At 37.5% G+C, this 24799-nt stretch overlaps 1 protein-coding gene across 6 annotated transcripts in view; it reads left to right on the plus strand.

Moving 5' to 3' along the window:
* The window catches only part of TCF12 (transcription factor 12), a 346882-nt gene that overhangs the window by 110259 nt on the left and 211824 nt on the right, over window positions 1-24799 (plus strand). For 4 of the 6 annotated variants that reach the window (XM_030884492.2, XM_030884493.2, XM_004709446.3 and 1 more), the window contains exon 2: window positions 8911-8984. In XM_030884492.2, the coding sequence (XP_030740352.1) occupies window positions 8911-8984 (74 nt within the window). Of the gene's footprint in view, window positions 1-8906; window positions 8985-14324; window positions 14377-17209; window positions 17272-24799 lie in introns of those variants that run through there. The other 2 variants (XM_045286546.1, XM_045286545.1) reach the window with 2 other exon arrangements.

Consider the following 24799-nt stretch of genomic DNA (forward strand, 5'->3'; position numbering starts at 1 on the left):
ATAATGCTGTAACAGTCACTTAACAAGTGAATTTTATCATTTCTTCCTCTGCCTTCTCTTATCCAGATGCTCAAGGAAAAAGTTATTTGGTGGTAGTTAAAAAGACTGTGGCAAGATGAGCCATAGCAAGTAATTCATTGAACTGCAAGGTACAGAAAACCATTTATGTTCATAACATAATGAAATCCACTTTGTTTCATATTAATTTAAAATATAATTTTTGTTTTAATGTAAGCCCTGTGAATTACTTCTTGCCTCTGTGTTTGTCACCTAAAAAAATTATTCTTGAATTCTTTGATTAGTTTTTCACAGCATAGTTATATTAAATATGTGATGGCATTGTCATTGTTAGTGTCAGCAATGACTCATTTTATTTAGTACCGTATATACTCGTGTATAAGGCAAATTCTTCTGCACTTAAAGAAAATCATTTTATTAGGGGCTCGTACAACTCATCACAATTCATCCATCCATCCATTGTGTCAAGCACTTCTGTACATTTGTTTCCCTCATCATTCTCAAAACATTTGCTTTCTCTTGAGCCCTTCATATCAGCTCCTTATTTTTTCCCCTCCCTCCCTGCTTTCTCCTCCCCCCTCCCCCATGAACCCTTGATAATTTTAAATTATTATTTTTTCATATCTTACACCATCCGACATCTCCTTTCACCCACATCTCTACTGTCCATCCCCCAGGGAGGAGGTTATATGTAGATCCTTGTAATCTGTTCCCCCTTCCTCACTCACCTTCCCTCCACCCTCCTGGTATCACCACTCTTACCACTGGTCCTGAGGGGCTTATCTTGTCCCAACACGATCGCTGAAGACAAAGCAGGTGCATAAGCAAATGTGGTGAAGAAAGCTGATGGTGTCCGGCTATCAAAAGATATACCATCTTGGGGTCTTAAAGACTTGAAGATAAACAGGCAGCCATCTATCTGAGAAACAACAAAGCCCACATGGAAGAAGCATACCAGCTTGTGAGATCTTGAGGCGTTGAAGGGATCGGTATCAGGCATCAAAGACCAAAAATATCATGGCATTGTGAATGAGGAGGAGTGGGGACCCGGGGCTCATCTGTGAGCAATTGGACATCCCCTTGCAGAAAGGCCGCCGGGAAGAAACAAGCCAGTGAGGGTGCAGTGTAGCAATGATGAAATATACAATTTCCCTCTAGTTCTTGAATGCTTGCTCTCCCCCCTACTATCATGATCCCAATTCTACCTTACGAATCCAGCTAGACCAGAGGATGTACACTGGTACAGATAGGAACTGAAAACACAGAGAATCCAGGACAGATGAACCCCTCAGCACATTTTAAATGCAATTTTTGTGGTAAAATCAGGTGTCTTGGCTGATAGTAGAATCGGCTTATACTCGAGTATATATGGTAATCTTAATCACCAAATTGGAGTGGAGGTATATTTTTTGTAAGAATAGATAATATTTGAATGGTGAGGAAAAGGCAAGACTTGGATGTTGTACTCTTAAAATATTTTGTCTTAGTATATATAAATGAATATAGATACTTTTAGATGCTTGCTTTTTATTGTTTCCTCGAAGAACAGCTCCAGCGTTTTAGCAAAACCTTGCCAGGTGGACATGGACTTCCAGTTGAACCTCAAATGGTATACCTCTAACATTTACTGACTCTTTTTTTTTGGAGTTTCTATTAATTAGTAAGTGCTGATTGCTCTAGGTACTCACTAGTATTCCCAAAGCTCTTAACTCAGCCATGTGACTGTTATTTGTTTTTAAGATTCTGTTTGAGGGGATGAAAATTAACGCATGGTAAAATAAATAACAATTCACTAAGTTTGATAGATGCATAAACTATGTAATCAGCACCTGTTCAAGATAGAAAATATTTCCCTCATGTGATGTGGTGGATATAACCGAGTATTTCCAGGAATGTGGGGAATCTTACATTTAGTCCAACAGCTGCTGGGTGTGTTGTGGACAACTCTTGAGTCCCTCTTGAAGAGTTGCCTCTCAGGAGAGTTATTTTCTGGGTCTTTGTCGCAGGGAATTTCGAGGACAGGCATCAAGGTCTTGCTTCACTTACTGTAATTCAGAAGTTCCCAAGAGCGACTCCAGTTCTGGAACTCCCTCTATGATGAATTGAGTCATTTGTTGCTACTGAGTTGCAAGTCAACAAACCCCTTTGCAATCCTGCATCCTTTATGCCAGGCGTGGGGAACACCTGGCCCATGGGTAAAATAGGGCCTTCCTTGAAATCATCAATACTAGCCAACATCACACGTCTCACTGAAGAGAAGCAATTCCCACCAGCACGTTAGGTTGAGTTGGTTAAATGTTTGACGAAATATGGCAGACCAGTTTTCAAGTTGATAATTTTGTGTGACCTGCAATTGATGTTACATGTATCCAAATATCCCTTGCCAGAAAAAGGGTTCCCCACCCGTCCTTTATACCCTTCACAGGTGTTGATTGTTAAAGCACTTCCCAGTAGACCTCTAACACACAAATTTCTGAGTCTGCTTCCCAGCAAAGCCACCCTATTAAATTCCAGGAAGCTTTGGGCCCCCTTCCACTCAAGTTCTACCTACCTCAGAGAACCTTTGTTCTCATTTCTGTCACCATAGATAAGTTTCTCTAGTCCTAGAACATCTTATAGAAATGGAGGCATATATTATGTACTCTTTAGTATCATCTTTTTTTTTTTTTACTCAAAAGATTGAGTCAAGTTGTTAGATGTTTAAGTAACTTGTTCTTTTTATTTCTATGTGGTAATTTTCTGGTGTATGAATGAGCCATCTTATATTTACCTGTTTAGATATCTATAGGTATTAGGGTATTGTGAATAAAGCGAAAAAGTTGAGCCAATGAGTCTATGCAGGATACCGTAGAAGCTCAGATTAAAAAGGGGGTAGTGGAGGTGGAAGTACTCTAGAAATAGTCATAAGGAAAACAGTGCTGGGAGTAGTGGAGGGAGAACGGAAAAGATAATCAAAGACCACCCTGATTTACAATTCTAGGTGACCTGAAAAAGTACTATCCATAATGCTAGTAGCTCGTGGTACAGTGGTTAAGCATTTGACCGTTAACTAAAATTTTTGTTGTTTGAGGAAATGTAACTGTCTCTTTCCAATAAATAATGTGGCTCTGACATGGACTTGGGCCTCTACTTTAATCTTAGCCCAGTACAAAATTGGTTTGTTCTAATAATGTGGCAATGTATGATACCTTCCCGAAACGATCACTGAAGAACAAAAGCGGCAAATAAACAAATATGGTGAAGTAAGTTGATGGTGCCCAGCTATTAAAAGATACAGCATCTAGGGTCCTAAAGCCTTGAATTAAACAAGTGGCCATCTAGCAGGGAAGCAACAAAGTCCACACGAGAATGTGATCATGAGGTATTGATGGAAATAGGTATCAGAAGTTCAAAGACAAGCAACCAAATTGACGTGAAAGAGCATAGATAAAGTGGAGACCCAAAGACCACCTGTAAGATAATTGGACAGTCCCTCACAGAAGGGATGATATATCCAGGGTACAGTATAGCACTGTTGAAACACATAACTATTCTCTAGTTCTTTAATATTTCCTCCCCCTACTATTATGGTCTTTGTTTTACTTCATTAATCCCGTTAGTCTTGTGTATGTTCTGTTGTATAATTAAGATCGTTTGATGCATGAAATCCAAAATCAATAAACCCTCCAAAAATAGTAATGGGAGTAATGATTTAATGAGGGTACAGAAAGAGGGGTGTGGGAGGGGGAATTCATAGCAACACTGACTAACCTCATTTGAGGAGAACATAGGTGAACGGATACATTGGATGGTTGGTGTAAGATAAGGCAAAAAGGAGAGAGAGAATGTGTATGGAAACCTAATAGAACAGTTTTACTCTGGCTTTTAGTCACTATGAGTTGGAAACGACAGCAGCAGCATTTGGTTACCCATAGTATTAGAAATCTAAATAGTTAAAGTGATGTCTGGTCCAAAGGAGTATGAAGAAGACATTAAGGGCCTATGTGGAATTTGGTTTAGATTTCATGTGTTTTAGGTGATGCCAAGAGAACCAGATGAATTCTGGCAGGCACTTGAGATTTGGGACCCAAAGTACAGATCTGAGTTTAGAGCTTGGGAATGTGCATTTGGAAATCAAAATATCCAATATTTGGATAGTCAAAATCATAAAACTAAATGAACACTCCAAGAGGTATACAATATAATGAAAAGAATATGAGGTAAAATTTTGCTTTTGTTTTTCAGTCAAAAGTGGAAGAAGATCAAGAATACAATAATACAGGCGTATGACCTCTAAAATCCCAAAGAGGTGAGGTGTGGCTATCCAGATCAGATGCTATATGAGGTTGCTCCAAAAAGTTCAGGGAAAATTGGCTTTCGAGATCGTGGACTTGCTTCTGTGAATGTTTGAAGCCCCCTTGTACAGATCAGGACTTAGCAAAAATATAGCCTGTAGTTGGTCTTATCTGATCCATGGTCTGTTTTTGTAAATAAAATGTTAGTGGAACACAGCCAGTACCATTTGTTCACATATTGCTGTGACTTACATTACCATTGCAGAGTTGAGTACTTGCTCCAGAGACTGTATGGTCCACAAAACCTAAGGCCTTTATTGTCTGCCTTGTTGGCAGAAAGTTTGCTGATCTCTCTTACAGAGAACTAACAAATGAAGACCAAGAGGGGTGCCGTTATATTTTATGATAAGGATGCCTTTGATGACCTGAAAGCATTCAGTTGTGTTCTGTAAACAAACGTTTCCCGATAGCCTGTCTGGTGCCTGGCATTTGCTTTTCTTAGTTAGTCTAGGAAGAGACAAGATTCATGAATGAATGAGTAAATGGAAAGGAATGATAGTAGTAAATATTCATTTTTGTCTTGTGAAGTCTATAAAGAAATGAGTGTTAGTTTGAAAGTTATTTGAGGAAGACTTGTTCCAATGCAGGGAAAATATGAAAGAAATGAAAATATGTGTCGCGTCCCTGGGAGGCAGGCAGTGTGTGCTGCCATTACAGGAATTAATGGTCTAAGACTTGAACGCAGGGAGTACATGGGCCTCATTACAGGAAATGAATAGAATTGTTTGTGGAATTAAGTTAAGAATAGTAATTGCTCACACAGCTGTTTTAAATAGCAAATTGTGTTAGGTAATCAGCAAAAATCTACTAAAATGTACTTGATAGTTATGCAGAAAGGGCTTTATTGGTACTGACTTATGATCCTAATGGGTACTATAAACACAAACAAACAAACTAAAAACCTTTGTATGCAGTTTTTCACATTTGTATGGTGTACTGTGTGTTTTTACTTTAATCTGTAAGTTCAGCTATAATGTTTTTTTCTTCGTTCTCTACCCACCAAGCCTAAATATAATTGTCTTGTTGAAAAACAACACCAACGTGAACTTTATGAGCTCACCAAGCAATGAGGTGTGCTGTCATTGAAGGAAGGAGTGTGTACTTGATTGCTTCTCTGTTTGTCTGCCTAGATAAAAACAAAACGTTTCATATACGGTTGGATTTGGGTCTATTAATTGATTTGTTTTCTATTTTTCACCTTAAAGAATTTTTAATGTGTGTTATCTCCTGTGTTCATTTTTGGGCGAGCATTCCATAGGATTTTATTTTAATCTGTCAGTTGGCTTAGCTATGCCTCCACTTTTGGGGGGTGGGGTGGGTGGGAGAGGGCTAGCTTCTGTTGGGATGACACTGTACTGTATATACATCATTAACTTCTCACAGTCTATTTATAATTAATATTGTACTGTTTTACATTAAATTCAGTAGACTTTCGACCTTACAGGTCTATTTATGCCCACCCATGCCTGCCTTGATGCTTTAGTATCCAGGCTTTATACTACTGTGTGCTACATCTGTATACCTTAACGTCCCTAGGAGAGAAGGCTCTAGTTATTGCTTTAAAGAAGCTAAAGGAACAGAGTGCCTTGCATATTTACTGTTGTTTTGGTGGTGGTGGGGTTCTGGTTTTTTTTTTTTAGGTTGGAATTCAATACATATATTCAATACGTATATCACATATTTACGGTTTCTGATGTTCTTCTTTTCTCCTTAAGACCCAGATTTCCTCTGAAAACAGTTTCCTTCAGCTTGAATAACTTCTTGTACCCTTTCTTGTACTGCATGCAATCCTACTGGCAAGGGATTCTTTTCTTTCAATCTGAAAATGTGATAGAAGGCTATTTTTTACCAGATAGAGTTCTGGGTAGATTGTTACTAGTTTTATCCTCCTGGCACATTAAAGATATTTCCCTACATCTGTTGGCATTCATAATTTCTGATGGCAAGTCTGAAGTAATTTGAACCGAAATGTGTTTCTTTTTCTGGACAATGTCACAAACTGGTTACCCGCAGTTTGCCTGTGATGTGACTTGGTATGTTTTTGTTTTTTTCTTCTTTTCATATTTACCCTGTGTAATTTTCAGTGAGCATCTTTAATTGATTAAATGAATCACTAGATTTGCAAGTATTTTTGGCCTTTTTTCCCTTCGGATTTCTTTTTTCAAACTTGTTCTCTATGTTCTTTCATTAGTGCTATGTTTGAGTTATAAGTATTTTCTTTCAGATCTCTTTTGGTCTTTCTTTAGACTCATGTAACCACATGCAATGATGCAGAATGCAGGAATATCACAGGCCAGTGGGTGCAAAGTCTTGTGTATCCAATGGTTCTGGATCCATCTCCAGGGCTCTGGCAGCAACCAGGGTCAGTCAGCAGGAAGGTGAAGGCAGAGAGAAGGGGAGGTTCCCAGGGCCCTCCTTATGACAAGGCCACACCCACAACAAAGCACCATCAGACTGACTTGATTGACAGCTTGAATACCATCCCTACATTTAGTATATCTTCAAGTTGAAATTATGTAACTACCACAATCACCTTTAAATAAAAAAAAGGTTTCCATAATTTCCTAGTGATTAAGCACCTAGAGAAGTGTGCGGGACCGTGTTCTCATAATGATGGGTGGAAAGGGTAGGATAGAAGCTGTGAGATCGTTTTATGACTAACTTAATTGAAGGAGTATCCATATTCACAATAAATGGGGATGGGAGTGGAGGTCAACCTTAGCCTATATCATGATGTCTTCATAAGAAAGGAAGCAATGCTAGATGATGGACTGAGTCATTAAGTTTACTCAAGTCTCTAAGACTTATTCTTTAATACCTTGAAAGCTTGATTTCCACCTTTTGTTATTTCCACCTTCTTAGTAAACTGTCTATACCATAAACAAACTCACTGCCATCGAGTCAATATCAACTCCTATTAGAACTGCCTCCTTGAGTTTACGAGACTGTAACTGTGTATGAGAGTGGAAAGCCCCATCTTTCTCCTGAGGGGTGGCTGGTGGTTTCAAACTCCGGACCTTGCAAATCGTAGCCTAACACCTAACTAGTATGCCATCAGGGCTCCTGGAACTGTCTATAGATGTACTGAATTTTTATTTTTCAGAAAGAGACATTGTTAAATTTACAAGTAATTGTTTTTAATACAAGGTGCAAAATTTAAATTTTTTTAAAGTAGTAAAAATGTGCCTTTTAAAAATTGTAATGGATGGAATAAAGCTATTATTGGATGTCATTTAAGGGATTCCATTCAGAAAACAATTATTTAAAAGATCTTGTATGTTAAAAAAAATAAGTAAAAGATTATGTAAACCTTAAAATTAGCTAAATTATTAATTATATCTTTTCATTCTACTAATCTTCCTAGAATAGATTAGTTTGTCAGAAAGCCAAGCAAGACTCAAAAATGTTCTACTGTTGACATTATTTTTAAAGGTTCTCTTACCTATACTGTTTTTATGTCAATTGAGGAATCACTGAATTGGCGTGCTTATACTGTAAATGGGAAGGAAAGAATATATGAGGATAACAGTGAAGACAACCTCAAACCATCGCCTATTACTGCATTACAACTCTGATGACTATCTTTTAATGAAGTGGGTTTCAGATTTAACTAATTTTTATAATTTCTGTATTAAGTGTGTCTTATTTGTAGAATCTCTTTTCTTGCACCTACCTTGGTCTTGTTGACGAAGCTGTAGAAAGTTTATTATCCCTGTCATAGTTCTTTGCTGTACAGCCTTTGTTTTCAGCAGAAAGAGTCATTTATGTTCAACGATGACGCTTGGCCTTTGTCAGTGCCAGCCACGACTTTTTACTCAGAGTCTGGGTGTGTTAACAATCAAACCACAGAGCTCCGAACTGCAAACCTGCCCAGACTATGGTACTGAACCGCCTCCTTGAGACCATTCCTGTGCCCACTAACAGTGCTGTCTTGTACACCCGGAGTGCTCTGTTACCTATAGACTATCTTAATTTTATTTATCTCTTTTCACTTTATGCTATTGAAGCTATTAAGGTCACTTGATAAAAATGGGATACGTGGTTTGACAGAAATTTATGTATCTCTTGAATTTTGTCTTGTCATAATTGCTTAGCACATATTCATATTTTCTACATTGTCTCTTATAGATGTATTTAAAATAGGACATAGGCTGCATACTTAATCTTTTGAGATACAGAAGTTTCAGATTCATAAAAATAATGAACTTTAATGACTTATTAAGGAACCATCAAAATAAGTTTCCATTTGTTCCTAATGTTAATGAAAGCATGATTTTTTTTGCATGTAAGTTTTCATAAAATGGCTTGCGGCTTTTTATGTAGTAAGTGTTGATTGGCTCTTTGGTTCTGAAACTCTAGATTGTATGTAGGGTACCATATGGGAATTCATGGGCAGTGATGAAGATTCTCTGAATAATTTGTTTTCTAAGTAAAGGATTGGTATACAGCCAGTTTCATCAAAATACAAATATAACTTACTGAACTGTAGTACCCTCTGCTTCTGTGGTACTACCTCCCATCTACCCCACTCTGACCCCCTTCTTCCTTTTCTCCTCAGGTATGGATGAACGAGGAGGTGCGACATCTTGGGGAACAAGTGGCCAACCAAGCCCCTCTTATGACTCATCTAGAGTAAGTTTGCTTAGCAACCCTTGATTAGAACATTAAACAGAAACGTGCAGTATAAGTAATTTCTTTCATATATGGTGGCTTGATTTCCTGAGAAATCAATCCTATACTTCTGTGGTCATTTACAGTTTCTGTGTGGTTTAGTTGCTTGGGAGAAAGAGCGGTGGCTTCCAAAGCCCAGCTTCTCAGCCTGTCTTGCTCCCATGTTCCTACTTCAGAGTGATCAGGGACCCTGTGTCCCTGTCTCTGGGAAGCATGTCAGAACAGACACAGCAAGTTACAGTTTCAGTCGGCACTTGAAACAGGTACAAGCTAACTTTCTACACATGGGAAAATTTTAAAAAGAGAATATCAGGGGAAAAAACCATACTTTTTAGATTGGGAGGGGATGGAAAAATTAGAAAGAGTTGGAATATAATTAAACACTCTACTTCTAGACTGCCTCCCTCCCACCAGTAAACTGGTGAAGCTAAGAAACATCTTTTCAAGTGTGTCAAACTTTTATTTTTTCAAAATTAACCCGGAGAAGATTCCCCCAAACAAAAGCAAACTCACAGCTATCGATTCGATTCTGACTCATAGCCGTCCGAGGCTGTAGGTCTTTATGTGAGAAAGACGGCCTTATCTTTCTCCTGAGGGCTGGCTTGTGGGTTTAAACTGCCAGCTTTACAGCAGCCTCCTTTGCTAACCTGAGAGTGTTACTGATCACCACCAAATCCTCGGAGCATATTGGTTCATGAAGGAGGAGGAAAACAAGTATGTGATTGGAATTTATAGTCTCAATATTGGTTGTACTGTTTTGTATTGAGAAATACTGAGTTAAAGTAACTTCTTTGTGTCCCTTTTGTTTTAAATACTTTGGGAAGAATTGAAATAGTCGTGTAGGCTCCAGAAAGCTAGAAGGGAAGACATGGGTTTCTGTGTTCCCTCTTATGGAATCAGTGCCTGGAATGCTGAGTTGTAGAGTCAAGGGCACTGCCCTGGGCCTCACGGGACTTGAGGCTGCTGTGGACTGTACCACTAACTAGCCTTTTGCTCTTGAGCATGTTGCTTTGTCTTGGGAATAGCTAAACCGGTTGTCCAAATTTCGTTCCAGCTTTATTGTAAATAGGAAAGGTATGTTTTCTGATTCCATTTTAGGAGTAGGAACTTTACATAGTGTGGAAACTGTAATATTGAATTGTTTTCTTTCAGAGACTTAATTTACTCTCTGATAACATTACTTCTTAGAATGTATTAAAAGGAGCCTTCGTAACTTAATGTTTACTTCTCAAGTTTTCTAGTTGAGTATTGCTTAGGATTTTAGTAGAACAGAATATAGTTATCTAAACACTTTAGAAATTGTGATCCTGAAATTGTTTGCCTCCAGAGTTAGAAAAATAAATATTGCTTTCTTTTTCCAATTTAATCTATAGGTCAAATAAGAGAATGCTGTCTTTTGCCTTTTACCAATATGTATATATAATAGTTAAAATGATCCTATTTCCTTTTAAACATTTTTGCATTTATTTAAAAAATATTTTATTGGTGTATACTTCATTTACCATACAATTGAATCATTCAGTCATATTAAGAAGATTTGTGCAATCATCACCACAATCAATTTCAGAGCATTTTCTTATCGTGCTCATTGTTGTTAGCTCCCCATTGCCCTCCATCCTCCCTGTTCTGTTATATCCCTAGGCAATCATCAGCCCAGTCACTGTTTCTACAGATTTACCTATCCTGGACTTTATATACAGGAGATCATGTAAAACACAAAAAGGAAGCAAACAACAGCAAACTCAACCACAATGACTAGACAAAACATTGAAAAACTCAATCAAAAGAAGACTGAAAATATTAAAAACTAAAGCAACTTCAAATTGGGTCAAGAGGGAGATCAAATACATTTTCACCTAACTACATCTGCCATAATCAACTTTACATTGCTCTCTGTCTGATAGCAAGCCTATTCACATCCCTGTACTGTGTTCACCGGAGATTCACTGGAGGCTCAATTCAGTGTGGGGGGGTCCCTGCAAATGGATTTGAGGCTTCCATGGTCATCTCTAGCCTTCTGCAAACCTGCTGTTCACAATTTCAGTTTTGGTACCATTCCCTTCATTGGACTTGGAGTTTATTTAATCCTTGGATCACACAGAGTGGGGTTCTTCTTCTGCATGGACTTAATTGATGCCTCACTTAAAGGGCTGCTTATTTACAAAGAAGTCTTTAAAACCCCAGATGTTGTTCTTTCTGATAGCCATCTTTCTTTAACATCCATCTCTTTGCTGTAGCATCCATCTCTTCAGTGGTCTCTTCATGTCATAAAGACTAGTTGTTCTTAGATAAGGGCTAGGATTAAATGCAAGCCCCAAATCCATTCATGTCTCTGTGATTTGCTTATATCTCTGGTTGACTTTAGAGACACAATTATGATTTTATGAGAAAGAACATTATAAATCACCTCCCTGGGACATATGGTAATTCTATTGCTAGTGTTAATTTAGTCAATGGTATAGAATTTAAAACATTGTTGAGAAGGAAATTACACAAAACACACAAATTGTTGGATCCTATTTTCTTATTTACAAAAACCAGAATAATATCCAGCTATTCCTAGTTTACCTCCAAAACACATGTATACATCCACCTATCCATAGGTCAGATGTAATATTCAATTACATCCCCAACGTGGAACTTTTTTACTTTTAAAATTTGAAAATGCTTGGTAGACCACAAAAAGTTTCAGGAAACTGCAAAATTGGTAGTTCTGGTGGAATTAACAAAAACAGGTCTGTGGTTTATATGAATTTAACAATCTGGGTCACTAGTCTCCCTCTCCCATGGCATGCTCCAAGAGGGAGAAAGAATATTTTTTGTTAATAGTACTGTAAAGTCATATTTGATTCATGATCCTTATTATATACTGTATATTGTCTGCAGGTAATCATGTACTTTATTAAAAGGCTTCTTAAAGGAAGTTTTTGCTATATGTACTTTTTGCATGGTCGGCTCTGACTTTAAATCTCAGACAGTTGTCTCTCATAGTAACCTTCATACACATGTGAGCTCCTCCTGAGTCCTGTGTTCAAGATGCCACACACACTTCTCACCCATATTCTCTTAGAAATAGAGAAAGTCACTTCAGCAGAGTTTTAGTCTGTTGTGCCCGCTCCCTGATTTTCCCCAAAGCTACCAAGGAAGAAAAAAAGCCTCGTGGTATCAGAATGGAGGAGTTCTGGTTGTCAGAACCACTCCCAGGATGTCCTTCAGTGAAGTTTTCATTACAAAGATACAGGCATATAAACACTATATCTAATCATGGTTATGAAAGAAAAGGTCACATTCTTAGTAAATGGGAAAAATGATACAAAACATGCTGAGACACAAGAACGCAGCATTGTGACTTGTGCCCTCTGACCTTTTACCTTTCTTAGACTATTGGTTTTTGTACTCTTCTGCCACCCTATGCAGAAAACATGTGCACGCGCGCGCGCTCACACACAGAGTGATAAAAGAAGCATTGTGATATGAATAGAACATCCATTTTCAGAAATATGTGATCAGTGGTGATCAAGGTAAAGTAAAAGAGGCTAAAAGAAGTGTGAAGACTCTGTAGACATAGATGAGAGGTGTAGTAGCTTGTACCCTCCCACCCATACTTTTTGTTCTTTACTGAATAAGCACTCTTTATTTAATATTGCACAGGCATAAAGACCTGAGGATATCATGAATTTTCTTGTTCACTACTATATTGATGATTTATTCTAATTTTAGTCTGCACATTCCACCCTCACCCCGCAGGCAGTAATTAAGATCACAAACTCTGGGACCAGATTGCATGACTAGGAGCCCCAGCTCCGCTGCCAGCTTCCTGTGTGATTCTAGACAACTTGCTTAAATTTGTTAAACTTCCCTTGGTTCATCTGTAAAATGGGGAAGATGCCTACTTCATTAGGTTGAATGTGAGGATTAAATGTGAGAATATATGTAAAGTGCTTAGTGAGTGCTATGTAAATGCTCACTTTATTACTATATATAAAGTATAAATTATACAGTAGTTACATATGTATAGATAAATATATGTTTGCATATCCATGCCACTTAAATGTAATAAACATCATCTATTCAATCACATATAACATTTTTATTTCTTTTAGATTTGTAAAGATTAAGTAAAACACTTTCCGTTCTCTTTTATTTATCCATTCCTTTATTAGAAAGCTAAAGATCTCATCCTACTTTCACATAAAAGTTATAGTCTCGGTCTAGTAGAATGCTTTTACACAGTGGATGTGCTTAGAAGTAGCAAGGAATCCTTAGATTTACTTGATTAATTGGGTTTGGAGTTGAAGGAAAAAAGAATACAACTTGACTGAAGATAGTGAAGCTTGAAATAGGCAAGACAAATATTAATGGTAATTAAAATTTCTGTTATGTTAAAAAATTACTGCCCTGCTTGATGACATTGCATAGCACCTATTTGATCGAAGAAACCAAACTTCTGATTTGTATTATATGATCATGGTCAAGTTATATAACCTATTTTTGCCTCCGTTTTTCTCATCTCTAATCATAATTTTATATAGACCTTTTGGTGAAGGTTAAATGTCATAACAGCTATTTAATATTTAACATAGCTTGCTAGTACATTAAAATATTACCATGTCTTCCAAATCTCTAATAACACTAGACATTTCAGTGGCAGTGTTTTCCTAACGTACAAATTCTGTTTCTAAAATGTTGTCTGCTCATTTGAGTTTATGGAAATTCAAAGGAGCCATGCCTTCTTGGTTTCCTTGCCCTCTTAATTCTGCTGCGTAAGTTTGGCCAAGCTCAAAATGAAGTGATGAAATGCCATTGAGGTTTAAACCCTGGTTAGGGATATTTGATGGGGCTCATAGGAAAAAGAATTCTGTATGTTGGTGTTCTTTCTAAGGTGCAAAAGTTTTGCCGTCTTCATTTTACAAGGTAAACTTAAGTGTGCTTGTATGTAGCTACAGATCCACCTTCATTTACCTGTTTCTCCTCTTTAACAGAAATTGCCTGATGATCAGGAATTACTATAATAGGTATTATTATTCACCAGGATTTAGTATTTTGGTATTGAGTATTTTTTTGGGTTAAATAGAATCTATTGTGGGTGTAAAAAGAAATCATTAAATTGCGTAGTTAAAATGGTTGAGTTTTTTTTCTTTGGTTGGTAATATCTGATGTTTTAACAGAACATTCTCATTTCTTTGTAATGTGGTTTGTAGAATTCATAAGTCATAACTACTGTTGTTCCTTCTTCCTTCTTCATCTTACAGTAGCATCGGAGTTTGAAAGCTGGAAGTTCTGTTACCAGTTACCGTTGAGTTGATTTCCAAACTCATGGTAACCCCATGTATTTCTTCCAAGGAGCCTCTAGGTAAACTTGAACCTCCAGGATTTTGGTAACCAATGAATGCTTTCACCATTATCACTACCAAGAGACACCTTGGAAGTTTGATAGTGATTATTTATGTCCAGTTCTTTTTATTTTGTAGATGAGGAAGCTGAGACTTATATTAGTGGAAGTTTCCCTAAGGTATAGATAGAGCTAGCTAATGACCCAAGTGAGCTAAGATGTTCTAAATCTTATGCTAGTACTTTAAAACATCTTTTATCATAGTATTTCCCAGCTCCTGGAAGAACTGACTTAAATTTCTATACTGAAGGAATGAGAGTGAAAGGGGGAAGTGCGAAGAAAGATTTGCATCTATTTCTGTGAAAGAAGACAGGACAACATATGCTCAAAATTTTACCTAGCGAGTTTAGTGTGTGGTGAGGTGGAAGAGCATAGAATTTAAGAGCCTGAGCACGGAAATCAAGTTACCTCAATTCTGTTTCTGGCGCTTTCACTTGCTAGCTGTGTGACTCTGAACTATTCTTTACCTCTATTTTGTTTCCTTAAGCCCTCCCCCCCCACCTTATTTGTAAAAGGGGAGGGGGTAGGTACTAATAATAACTACTTCACTAAATTGGATGTTTGGATCTGTTAATGGAGAAGGGAGAAACCAGTTACTTAGTGATTAGTTGGCTTTAAATTACTGCTCTGTATTATTCTGCATAAAGTTATTTTAGGGACTCTTTATTTAAGGGAAAAATAATAGGTATGATTAGAGGCCTTTCATTTTAATACATTCTATGACTTCTGCCACCTGTAACAATGGTGGGATCAGATGGTTTGGTTTATTTTGAAATCACCAAGACTGATCATTCTCACAGACTAGCTGGTTTGCTGCAAGCACATTTGGACAATAGCATCAGGCCAGGTAGAAATTAAAAATATGAGGGAACACATATTCAAGAGTTGCTACTCCAGCCTGAGGGCTTGTAAACACAACCATAGGTTGGGATGAGGGAAGCAAACGTAAATAAAAATCCAAGTAGACCTAGAGTTTTCAGATCCGAGATGAGATTACCAGAACTCCTGGGCTATTCCAGCCAGCTCTGGCTAAAGGAAACTTAATTCTGCTTAGTGCTCTTTCCATTCTTAGCAGGTATTCAGTATATTTTCATCCATGTGGAAGAGCTGACCTAAGAGCCCCCAGTATAGTGGAACTAGTGGTAGTATAATTAGATAGAAGATAAGAGTCTTAGCTCCCCACATGTGCTATCTAAACAAAATACATGGGGGAAGGGGGTCATATTAACCCCAGGAAAGGTTATAATATAATGGCTGATGTCTTGGGAGCAAATGGTGGACTAGTTCCATATGTCATTCACATATGACAGTAGAGACCTTGAGAATATCCAGGGACTGAGGGAACTGCTTTATCCCTTCCCAGCAGAGCACAGTGACCTGAGAACTGGTCTTAAAATATGCCTCTTAATGTCATCTGCTTGCTATTATGTTTACCACAGGTTGGTACAAACATTTAAACACTGAGCTGCAAACTGAAAGGTTGGTGATTTGAATCTACTCAGCTTTCAGAGAAAGATTTGCCTCCATAAAACTTGCAGCCAAGAAAACCCCATTGGGCAGATCTGCTCTGTGTATGGGGTCACTGTGAGTGGAAGAACAACAACATGCTTACCATGTATGCTCTCCCAGTTTAAAGGTGCTAAAATTTGTAAATGCATTTCGTTTCTGGCATGTCCACATGTATATCTCAAAGATTGGGAAATCTGATTAGAAATGCAAGTCTAAGGTGTTAGATAATATAAGCTAAAAATAGTTCTTTAATATAGAAGTAGAAAAGCTGTTATTAAGCAGAAAATAATTACTAAATTAATTTCTTTGACTGATGTAGGACTCCAAGGAAAGAGAAGACTGCTTTAAATAGGGTGGGGTGGTCAGGAAAGACTTTGTAGAAGAGGATATTTGAACAGATTATTATAGGAGAGGCAGTATTTATATGAATAGGGTTGAAAGGAAAGCATCTTTCTGGAAAAACAGAGTGATGGGCACACCAATAGGCCATAAAATAAAATGTACTAGATAGTAAATTGGCTTACTTCATAGGTGAATAGTGTGAGAGGAGGCAGGGAACCTTCCTGCAGAAGAGGTGTAGCCTTTCCTTTGGGCAATAGAGAGTAAATAAAAATAGACTTTCTGCAAAAATGACACAGGATTTTTAAAAAAATTAAAATTAGTACTCATGGACAGTAGACCCAAACTGAACAACTAGTAGAACCATGATGCCCTGTTAAGATATTACTGTGTAGATCCACTCACAAAATAATTAAGGAGAGTTGGATTAGAGCAATAGGAACAGGATTGCAAAGTAATAGAAAGGAGACCAATGTATGTCATGAAGGAAAAAGCTAAAACTGGTACAACTAGGTGATGGGGAAGATAGAAAATTATATAGACTCGTTCTCCCTTCAGAATGACAACACTCCTGGATTAAACTCAATGTGTTTTATGTAGAGTGTGACAAGTTAGGTCTGGTTGTGTTACAGAATCACCAGATTATTTTTGTATGTATTTTCCCTTATAAGTGGGAAAATCTAATTGTGTGAATAAAATGATAAAGAAAATAGTATGTTTTTTTAAAAACACATTTTCCTCTATTTGCCAGCATTGATGGAAAGATAAAATTTAGTGTTACATTTTTAGAATAGATATTTTCTCGAGATTGTTTGCTGTTTGCTATTGTTTTTATTCTTGAAGGGGAGGAAAAGGGTGTAGGTCTTTTAGCTACTAGGAGTTCAAATGCAATAATTAGTAAGGACACACAAATTTTGAAATAGTATTTTATGCCTCTTGATCTCAGGTACAAAACACGAGATGAAGCAGTTAAATAGCAAAGCAAGACAGGAGGGACAGAGAATTACAGTAAGTGTTTTCTATATATTGCATCTATGTTCCCATTAATCTCTGTTTTGTTATGTAACTGCTCATTCTGAATGTTCTGAATGTGAAGAAAACTATGGATAAGAAGAGGTTATATTTTAAAGTTAGTTTTTAAAAAAACCTATAAGAGTAAATGTTTGGTATTCTTGGCTGTACTCAAAACATCACCTGCCCACAAATTGTAATCTTAATGTTCTTAAATAAGAAATATATTGACTTATGTTCTGGTAAACTCCTTTTACGTTACTTGCCAGCATATATCCAAATTGAAAGGAAACTTGTAGTGATTCTCTAATTTAAGTTAGTCAAAGCTCCAGTGTTTGCGGTCCTGCTATTCTTTCTAGGGACAATTCTTTTTGAAGTGCTCTAACATGGATCTTTTAGAAAAGAGTCTATAAATCAATCTCTTACTTCCCAGTGAGGTTAATTTAACTTTGTATGTCGCCAAAATCATATCTTTATCAGGATTGACTTTTATACTTCTCTCTTTTAAAAGTCTTTTCATTTAATATTTAAAGCTAACAAATGGAAAAAAGCATATTAATCTTTACATCTCTCTTATGTCCCATTTTTATAATTGTTGAGATCTTGCCTTCTTGCCAGCCTCTTTACTAAATTTCTTTTGAGTGTTGTATGAAAGGGACTTCAAAAAGTTCCTGAGAAAAAAATGCTATTGAAAGAATGGAATTTTTCCACCATATTTTTGGAGCTTCCTCATATTGAATAAGTTTTTCATTCATGAAGCTAAAATTAAGGTCAGATTCTGACTAAGTACACGTTCAGGCCAACTTAGCTTATTCTTATCAAAAGCAATAAAGATAAGTAACATCACATGTAATTTATAAAAATCTTTCACATTATCTATCTTTGATTCTCATAACCAGCTCAACAAAAAGCTATCAAAAAACTTTATTTTTAGAGGTGAGGAAATTGAGGCTTGGAGAAGTTAAATTGTCAGATATTAAACATACATTTAAATTGTATAATCTGGACTAGCAACCAGACTGTGACTTCCCCTTATTGGCTTTTCTATCATCCCACACTTGCTAAATATAAATGGATTCCTAAGCCTTTGTTATTGCTACTTATGCAGAACTTAAAAGGACAACATGCTGTAGCATTTTAAAAATGATATTGTCATTTATTAAAAGAAAATATTTTCACATTTTATACATTTGAAAATAAGTAAATCACAGAATGATCACATGGTTTTCATATTTGATGTTAGACCAATGCACTTAATTTCTGAGTCAGATTTCTCATCTGCAAAGAGATTTGCTTCAAAATAATTATGTGAGAATTAAAGAGAATAGATTTTATAAGTTATGTAGCGCAATGTATGCAACTATAAATAGGCACTGTATAAGTGTTTTCTTTTTACTTCTGATCTCACCAAAACGGATCCATCTATTCTGACCTGGAAGCATGTTAGGAATCTGAGAAATCTTGGGTGCTCCTTAGAGAGAGGTAGCTGTTTGGAATTCCTAGAGTATCTTCTAAACAAGATAATGGATCGATTATATTAATTAAATGCACAATAAAGGGTTTCTGTAAGCCAGAATTAAATATTGTGTATAATATTGCATTTATTGAAAAGTTTACTTCTACAGATTGTGAGATTTACCAATTATTGGGAAAAAGACATGAAACAATCTTGATTTTTTTTATGACAAACTAGATTTTAAGACTGAGGTGACTTCAATTTCTCAAATCTATTGCAAAGGATTTCTGCCTTACAGGCTAATTGTGAGAACTAAGTGAGCTTAGGCATGTTATAGGCTTAGCATGATCAATATACCCTAGTTCCTTTTATGATGTAATTTAAAAATATATACCCTAACATTTCTATTGTGAGAAAAACACATCAAAATGTTTTTCTTCTGCATATTGAGTTGATGCTTAAGCTTTTATTGGCAAATTGAAGTAATTATTTTAATGTGGGTTTACATAGTGATCAATGTGTTATTTTCTGGGTGTATCAGAGCATATTCTTGATTTTTATCTTAGGTGGTTGGCTAAGCAGCTGTCCTGAGCCAAATATTTTCTCTGCATTGGTTGATATCACTGGCTTTTGTTGAGTCTGATTTTCTGTTCTTGATATGTCAATGTGATTCTTGATGTCCATCCGTTTTCTCTTCCTTCTTTATATCATTTTCCTCAACATCTTTCTTCCCAACTTAGAGTCTTTGAATTTTCTCTTAGAGACTTTTACTCGTGTTTATTATTCTGTTCACATGGAAATCTGTTGTCTTAGCTCCTTTCATTCTGAAGTATGTATTGAGATTACGGCAGATTTTAGTCTGTTTAATTTTGGGGGCAAAACTAAAGTGATCGGTCCATATTCCCTGGGCGCTCTGGCTCAGTAACACAGAGGTTTTTGTGCTGAAGGGTGGAGATGTAGTAAAGATGGCCAGGGAGTGGTAGAAGCACTAACATTTACAGTGAGAACATGCACAGCAGAACCTACCCCTGTCCATCAGTGTCTACATGTATTCACATCGTAGCACCGTTCTCCCTGCCTCTACCTATCCTATTTCACCACATGTGCTTTAGAGTTAATGTAGGCAATTTGATCTCATATAGATAATCCTTTAAAGGACCACAAAGTTCACTGTGAATATTTTCTTTTTACTAATTTAGCTAAACAGTTGTTTTAGTTTAAAAATGACGTCAGAAGATAATCTCAGCTCTTTAATCTAGCAGAGCCAGCAGTGGGGGGTTGCTCCAATCAACAGGTTAGGAAATTTGGATTCTGGAAGAGTTTGAAATTCTGAACTATAATTTTATCCCCCTTTGAACACAATTCACCTATTGATTTCTTGATCAAAATATTCAGTGAGGTCTGCCATCTGTCCAGTGCCTTCTGCTTCCTGGGTTGTCCTCCTCTTCTGCTCCAGGGGACTAGAGACCAGTCAATGTAGTTTAGGTGGCCACTGGAAATTTTTTAATACCCCAGGCACTACTCAGACCTGGGGACTGGAACCAACAACTCCACAGATAGAGCTACCGTCACCACAGCTGTGCCTTCGAGCCTTGGAACCGGAATAACTAATCCCATGAGGTGTTTACGTTCACTTCAATGGTACTAGCAACTCTAGCCTCTTTTTAAAAAATTTGAGGCTGGCTGCCATTGTTAAATTATAAATAATATGAGCTATTTCACTCTTTTTCTGGTATATAGCTCCCTCTTTTTTGTCAAATGTGTCAGTTGTGCAAACAAACCCAAAACCAAACCCACTGCCATTGTCAGTTCCAACTCATAGCAAAAAACCCCAAATAAACAAACAAACAAAAACTGCTCGGTAGAATTTCTGGGATAGTAAATCTTTATGGGAGCAGATAGCTGCATCTTTCTTGTATGCAATCAATGGTAGCTTTGAACTTGGCAGATCTTTGGTTAGTGGCCCAACTTTAACCCTCTACACCACCAGGGCTCCTTTTGTACAATCACTACTCTTAATGAGGTTATTGTTCCAATTTCTGTAAATATAAACCCATTACTTTCCAGAGAATAATTCTTGATCTAGAGTTCTCACTCGCTTTCCGTCTTTTCCTACTCCTTCTCCACTCACTCACTCACTCACTCACTCACTCACTCACTCACTCATTCACCCACCTCTCAGATGACTGCTAGTAGTATTCGTCTCTGTATTTACTGATTCTTGCCTCTTCGTATAAGTGGGGTCTTACTTTTTTGTCCTTTTGTGATTGACTTATTTCACTTCTCGTTCCACCCATGTTGTAGCATGTATCAGGTCTTCATTTCTTTTATTACTGAGCAGCGTTCTATTATATTTATTTATTTGTTTGTTTGTTTGTTTATCATTAGCAACTCGTATTCATGGGTATATGTAAGCTGTTTCCACATTTCAGTTATTGTGAACTGTGCTGTGTCGAACATAGTGTGAATGTGTTCGTGTTGCTCATCTCTCTAGTATTAGGTCCCTGGGGCATAACCCTGGGGGCATAGTGAGTTATACATTGGTCAGCATTTTGGAACCACCAGCAGCTCCTGGGGAGAAAGATGAAGGGGAAGGGGGAGGAAGGGGGAACCCATCACAAGGTTGGATATATAGCCTGCCTTTCCCTCTCCTGAAGGGTACGAATAACATAAATGTGGGTGAAGGGAGACAATGGACACTATAAGATACGAAATAATAATAATATGTAATTGCTCAAGGATTCATAAGGGTGGGAGTGGGGGGTGGGAAGTTTATACCAAGGGCTCAAGTAGAAAATGATGATGACAAGGTGTATACAAATATGCTTCATACAATTGATGTATGGAATGTTATTAGAGCTGTAAGAGTCCCCCTGTAAAATGATTTGGGGAAAAATAACGGTAGCCTCAAAAAACAGTGTAGAGGAAGGTCTGCTCTGCCCTGATAGGGAAGCTTTGAGCCACCATTGACTCAATCACAGTAAATTTAGTTTTTAGAGGCTATATCCTAAGGATCCCTAATAACACTGCTTGGTAAGCAGTGGACTGCTAACCACAAATTGGCGATCTGAACCCCCCACCTCCCTCTAGGAAGAAAGATGAGGCTTTCCTGCTCCCATAAAGATTTACAGCTTGGAAGAATTATATATGGTCACTATGAGTCATGGACATTGGATAAGAAAGGCCAAAGAAAAATTGATGCATTTGATCTATTTTATTGGCAAAGAATATAAAAAATACCATGAACTGCCAAGAGAACACACATCGTTTTGGAAGAAGTACAGCCAGAATGCTCCTTAGAGGCAAAGATAGCAAGACTTTATTCATCTCACGTTTTTGGACATGTTATCAGGAGAGACTAGTCCCTGGAGAAGGACATCATTCTTGGTAAAGTGGAGGGGCAGCAAAAAAGAGTAAGGCCCTCAACCAGATGGACACAATGGCTGCAACAGTGAGCTCAGACATAAACATATTTGTGAAGATGATACAGGACCAGGCAGTGTTTTGTTCTGTTGTGAATAGGGTCACTATGCGTTTGAACTGATCTGACGGCACCTAAAAACATGAGTCAGAAGTGACTCAATGACGTGGTTTTTTTCTCCCCTCAGTAGTGGAATTGCTGAGTCATAAGATGGTTCTATTTTTATTTTTTGGAGCAATTTCTATACAATTTTTTGCAACATTTTACACTCCAACCAACTATAGATTAAGGTCTAATTCAACAACCTACATCATCTCTAATATTTATAATTGTTTTTAATGCTTTGTTTTTTATCATTAGCATTCTTAATAGGGGCAAGGTGTTATCTTATTTCCTTGTAAACCATGAAGCCTTTTTACAGCTGCTTTGTTAGAGCCTGGGAACCCATAGTTTTAAACTATTAATTTAAAGATCATGATCTCTATCTGTTCAACTTAGCTAAACACATGTTTGTGAAACTCCACTTATGAACAGGATGGAGAACGGATTAACTTTTATACCCGAATCAACAAAAAACCTGAGCAAGAGATGAACAACAATTTGAGGTACTAGACTTCAGGTCCTTCAAATAAACAAAGTCAGTACTACAGATTTCTCAGCTGAAAAGTAAAAAAGACTTTGTAGCCACAGCAGATGGGGAACCAACACATGAGAACATGGAGATGGGCCTCTGGTAAGCCAAGACTAGTTTACAAATAAGCTCTTGTGAGCTAGTTTACAAAAGGATCATGCAGATGGGCAAGGTGCAGAATGACCAGGAGAGAGAGCAGGGGACAGAGAGCCTAAGTGTGCCCAGGTATTCCTCAGTTCTACAGAAGGTCCTCATCAAGTATTTACCTGAGTATTGATAAGCATGTGTGTGAAGAGACTCCCCCCAAGAGATTCTTCAAAGGAAGAATCATCTGAAATGAACAGAAAAAACAATCGTCAGGTTTTGCACCAACAAGAGAGAAAGCACCTTAGTAATTCACAAGGGATTTTGTAGTATACTCTGATGGTCATTGTTAGGCGCCATCAGTTCATTTCTAGCTCATAGTGACCCTATGTACAACAGAACAAAACCCTATCTAGTCCTGTGCCACCTTCACAGTTGTTATGTTTAAGTCCATTGTTGCAGCCACTGTGCTAATCCAGCTCCTTAAGGGGCATCCTCTTTTTTCAGTGATCCTTCATTTTACTGGGCATAATGTCCTTCTCCAGGGACTGCTCTCTTGTGATAAGATGTCCAAAGTGCAATTAGGCCTAGGTCGAAGGCTTTTTTAGCTGGGCCTGAAGTTGTTGGTTATTGTTGAGACCGTTTCCGCTCATGGTGATCTATATGTGTAGAGCAGAACTGCTCTGTAGGGTTTTCAAGGCCTGTGACCATTAGGAACCAGATCACCTGGTCTTTTTCTTCCAAGACACCTCTGGATGAGTTCTAACTGCCAACTTTCGGGCCAGTAATTGATTGTTTCACCCTTGGTCACACACAGCAAAGTTTAAAGAACACTTGGAACAATCAGATTATTTCTAAATAAATTAATTGTGTCATAGAACAAAGGTCAACAATATTTTTAGGAATACAAAATTTTTCAGCACCTAACTAAATAACAGAGCTTTGGTGGCCTAGTGGATTACACATTGGCCTGTTAACTGCAGGTCTGCAGTTCAAAACCACTAGCCACTCCAAGGGAGAAAGATGAGGCTCTGCCCAATAAGTTCATGCCATGAGTTGGAATGGACTCAAGGGCAATCATTTTGTTTTGTTCTGGTAATGAGATCATGCTCAGAGAGCCTAACCCGTCCTACTATCAGGCAAAGAAGCAGGAAATGAGAGCAGCCTATAATGAGAATAAAAAGCAGTCTGATTCAGAAATGACACAGGTGATAGAATTGCAGACAAGTGCTTTAAAACAGTATTTTAACTAGATATTCTCTTCAAAAGGATGAGGAATGCTCGAGCATGACAGAGACATGTGAAATGAGAAACATAATGTCTGCTATTAAAAAGGCAGCAGATGGGATTAGTAGCAGATTGGAGATGTCTGAAGAAAATATTAATGAACTTAGAGATAAAAGACCTGGGGGTGGGGGGGAAACCCACCTAAACAGAGCAGAGTTGAGGAAACCTGACGAGCCTATTATATTTGTAAAAGAAGCCCCCAAATGTGAGAAGAAAGGAAGGGGCTTGAAAAAGTATTATTAAAAAATAATAGCTGATGGTTTTTCTACATTTGTTGTTGTTGTTTTGTATAATAGTTATATGTTGGACTGCTAACCAGAAGGTCAGCAGTTTAAACTCAATGACCACTCCAAGGGAAAAGACGAAGTTTTCTGCTCCCTTAAAGATTCACAGCCTCGGAAACTTGAAGGAGGGGAAGTTCTTTTCTGTCCAGTCGTAGGGTGGTTATGAGTCAAAATTGCCTCAATGGAAGTGAGTTTGTTTTATGTTCGATAATGTACAGTAAGGAGCCCCAGGTGAATTACGCTTTGGGTTGCTAACTGCAAGGCCAACTGTTCAAAATCAGCAGCTGCTCCTCTGGAGAAACACCAGGCCTGTTTGCTTGATGAAAATTAACAGGCTTGACAATTTTCTAAAGAGTCTATTT

This window comes from Echinops telfairi, unplaced genomic scaffold, assembly GCF_000313985.2.
Source record: "Echinops telfairi isolate 266 unplaced genomic scaffold, ASM31398v2 ScPeMD7_8;HRSCAF=38, whole genome shotgun sequence".
Taxonomy (NCBI): domain Eukaryota; kingdom Metazoa; phylum Chordata; class Mammalia; order Afrosoricida; family Tenrecidae; genus Echinops; species Echinops telfairi.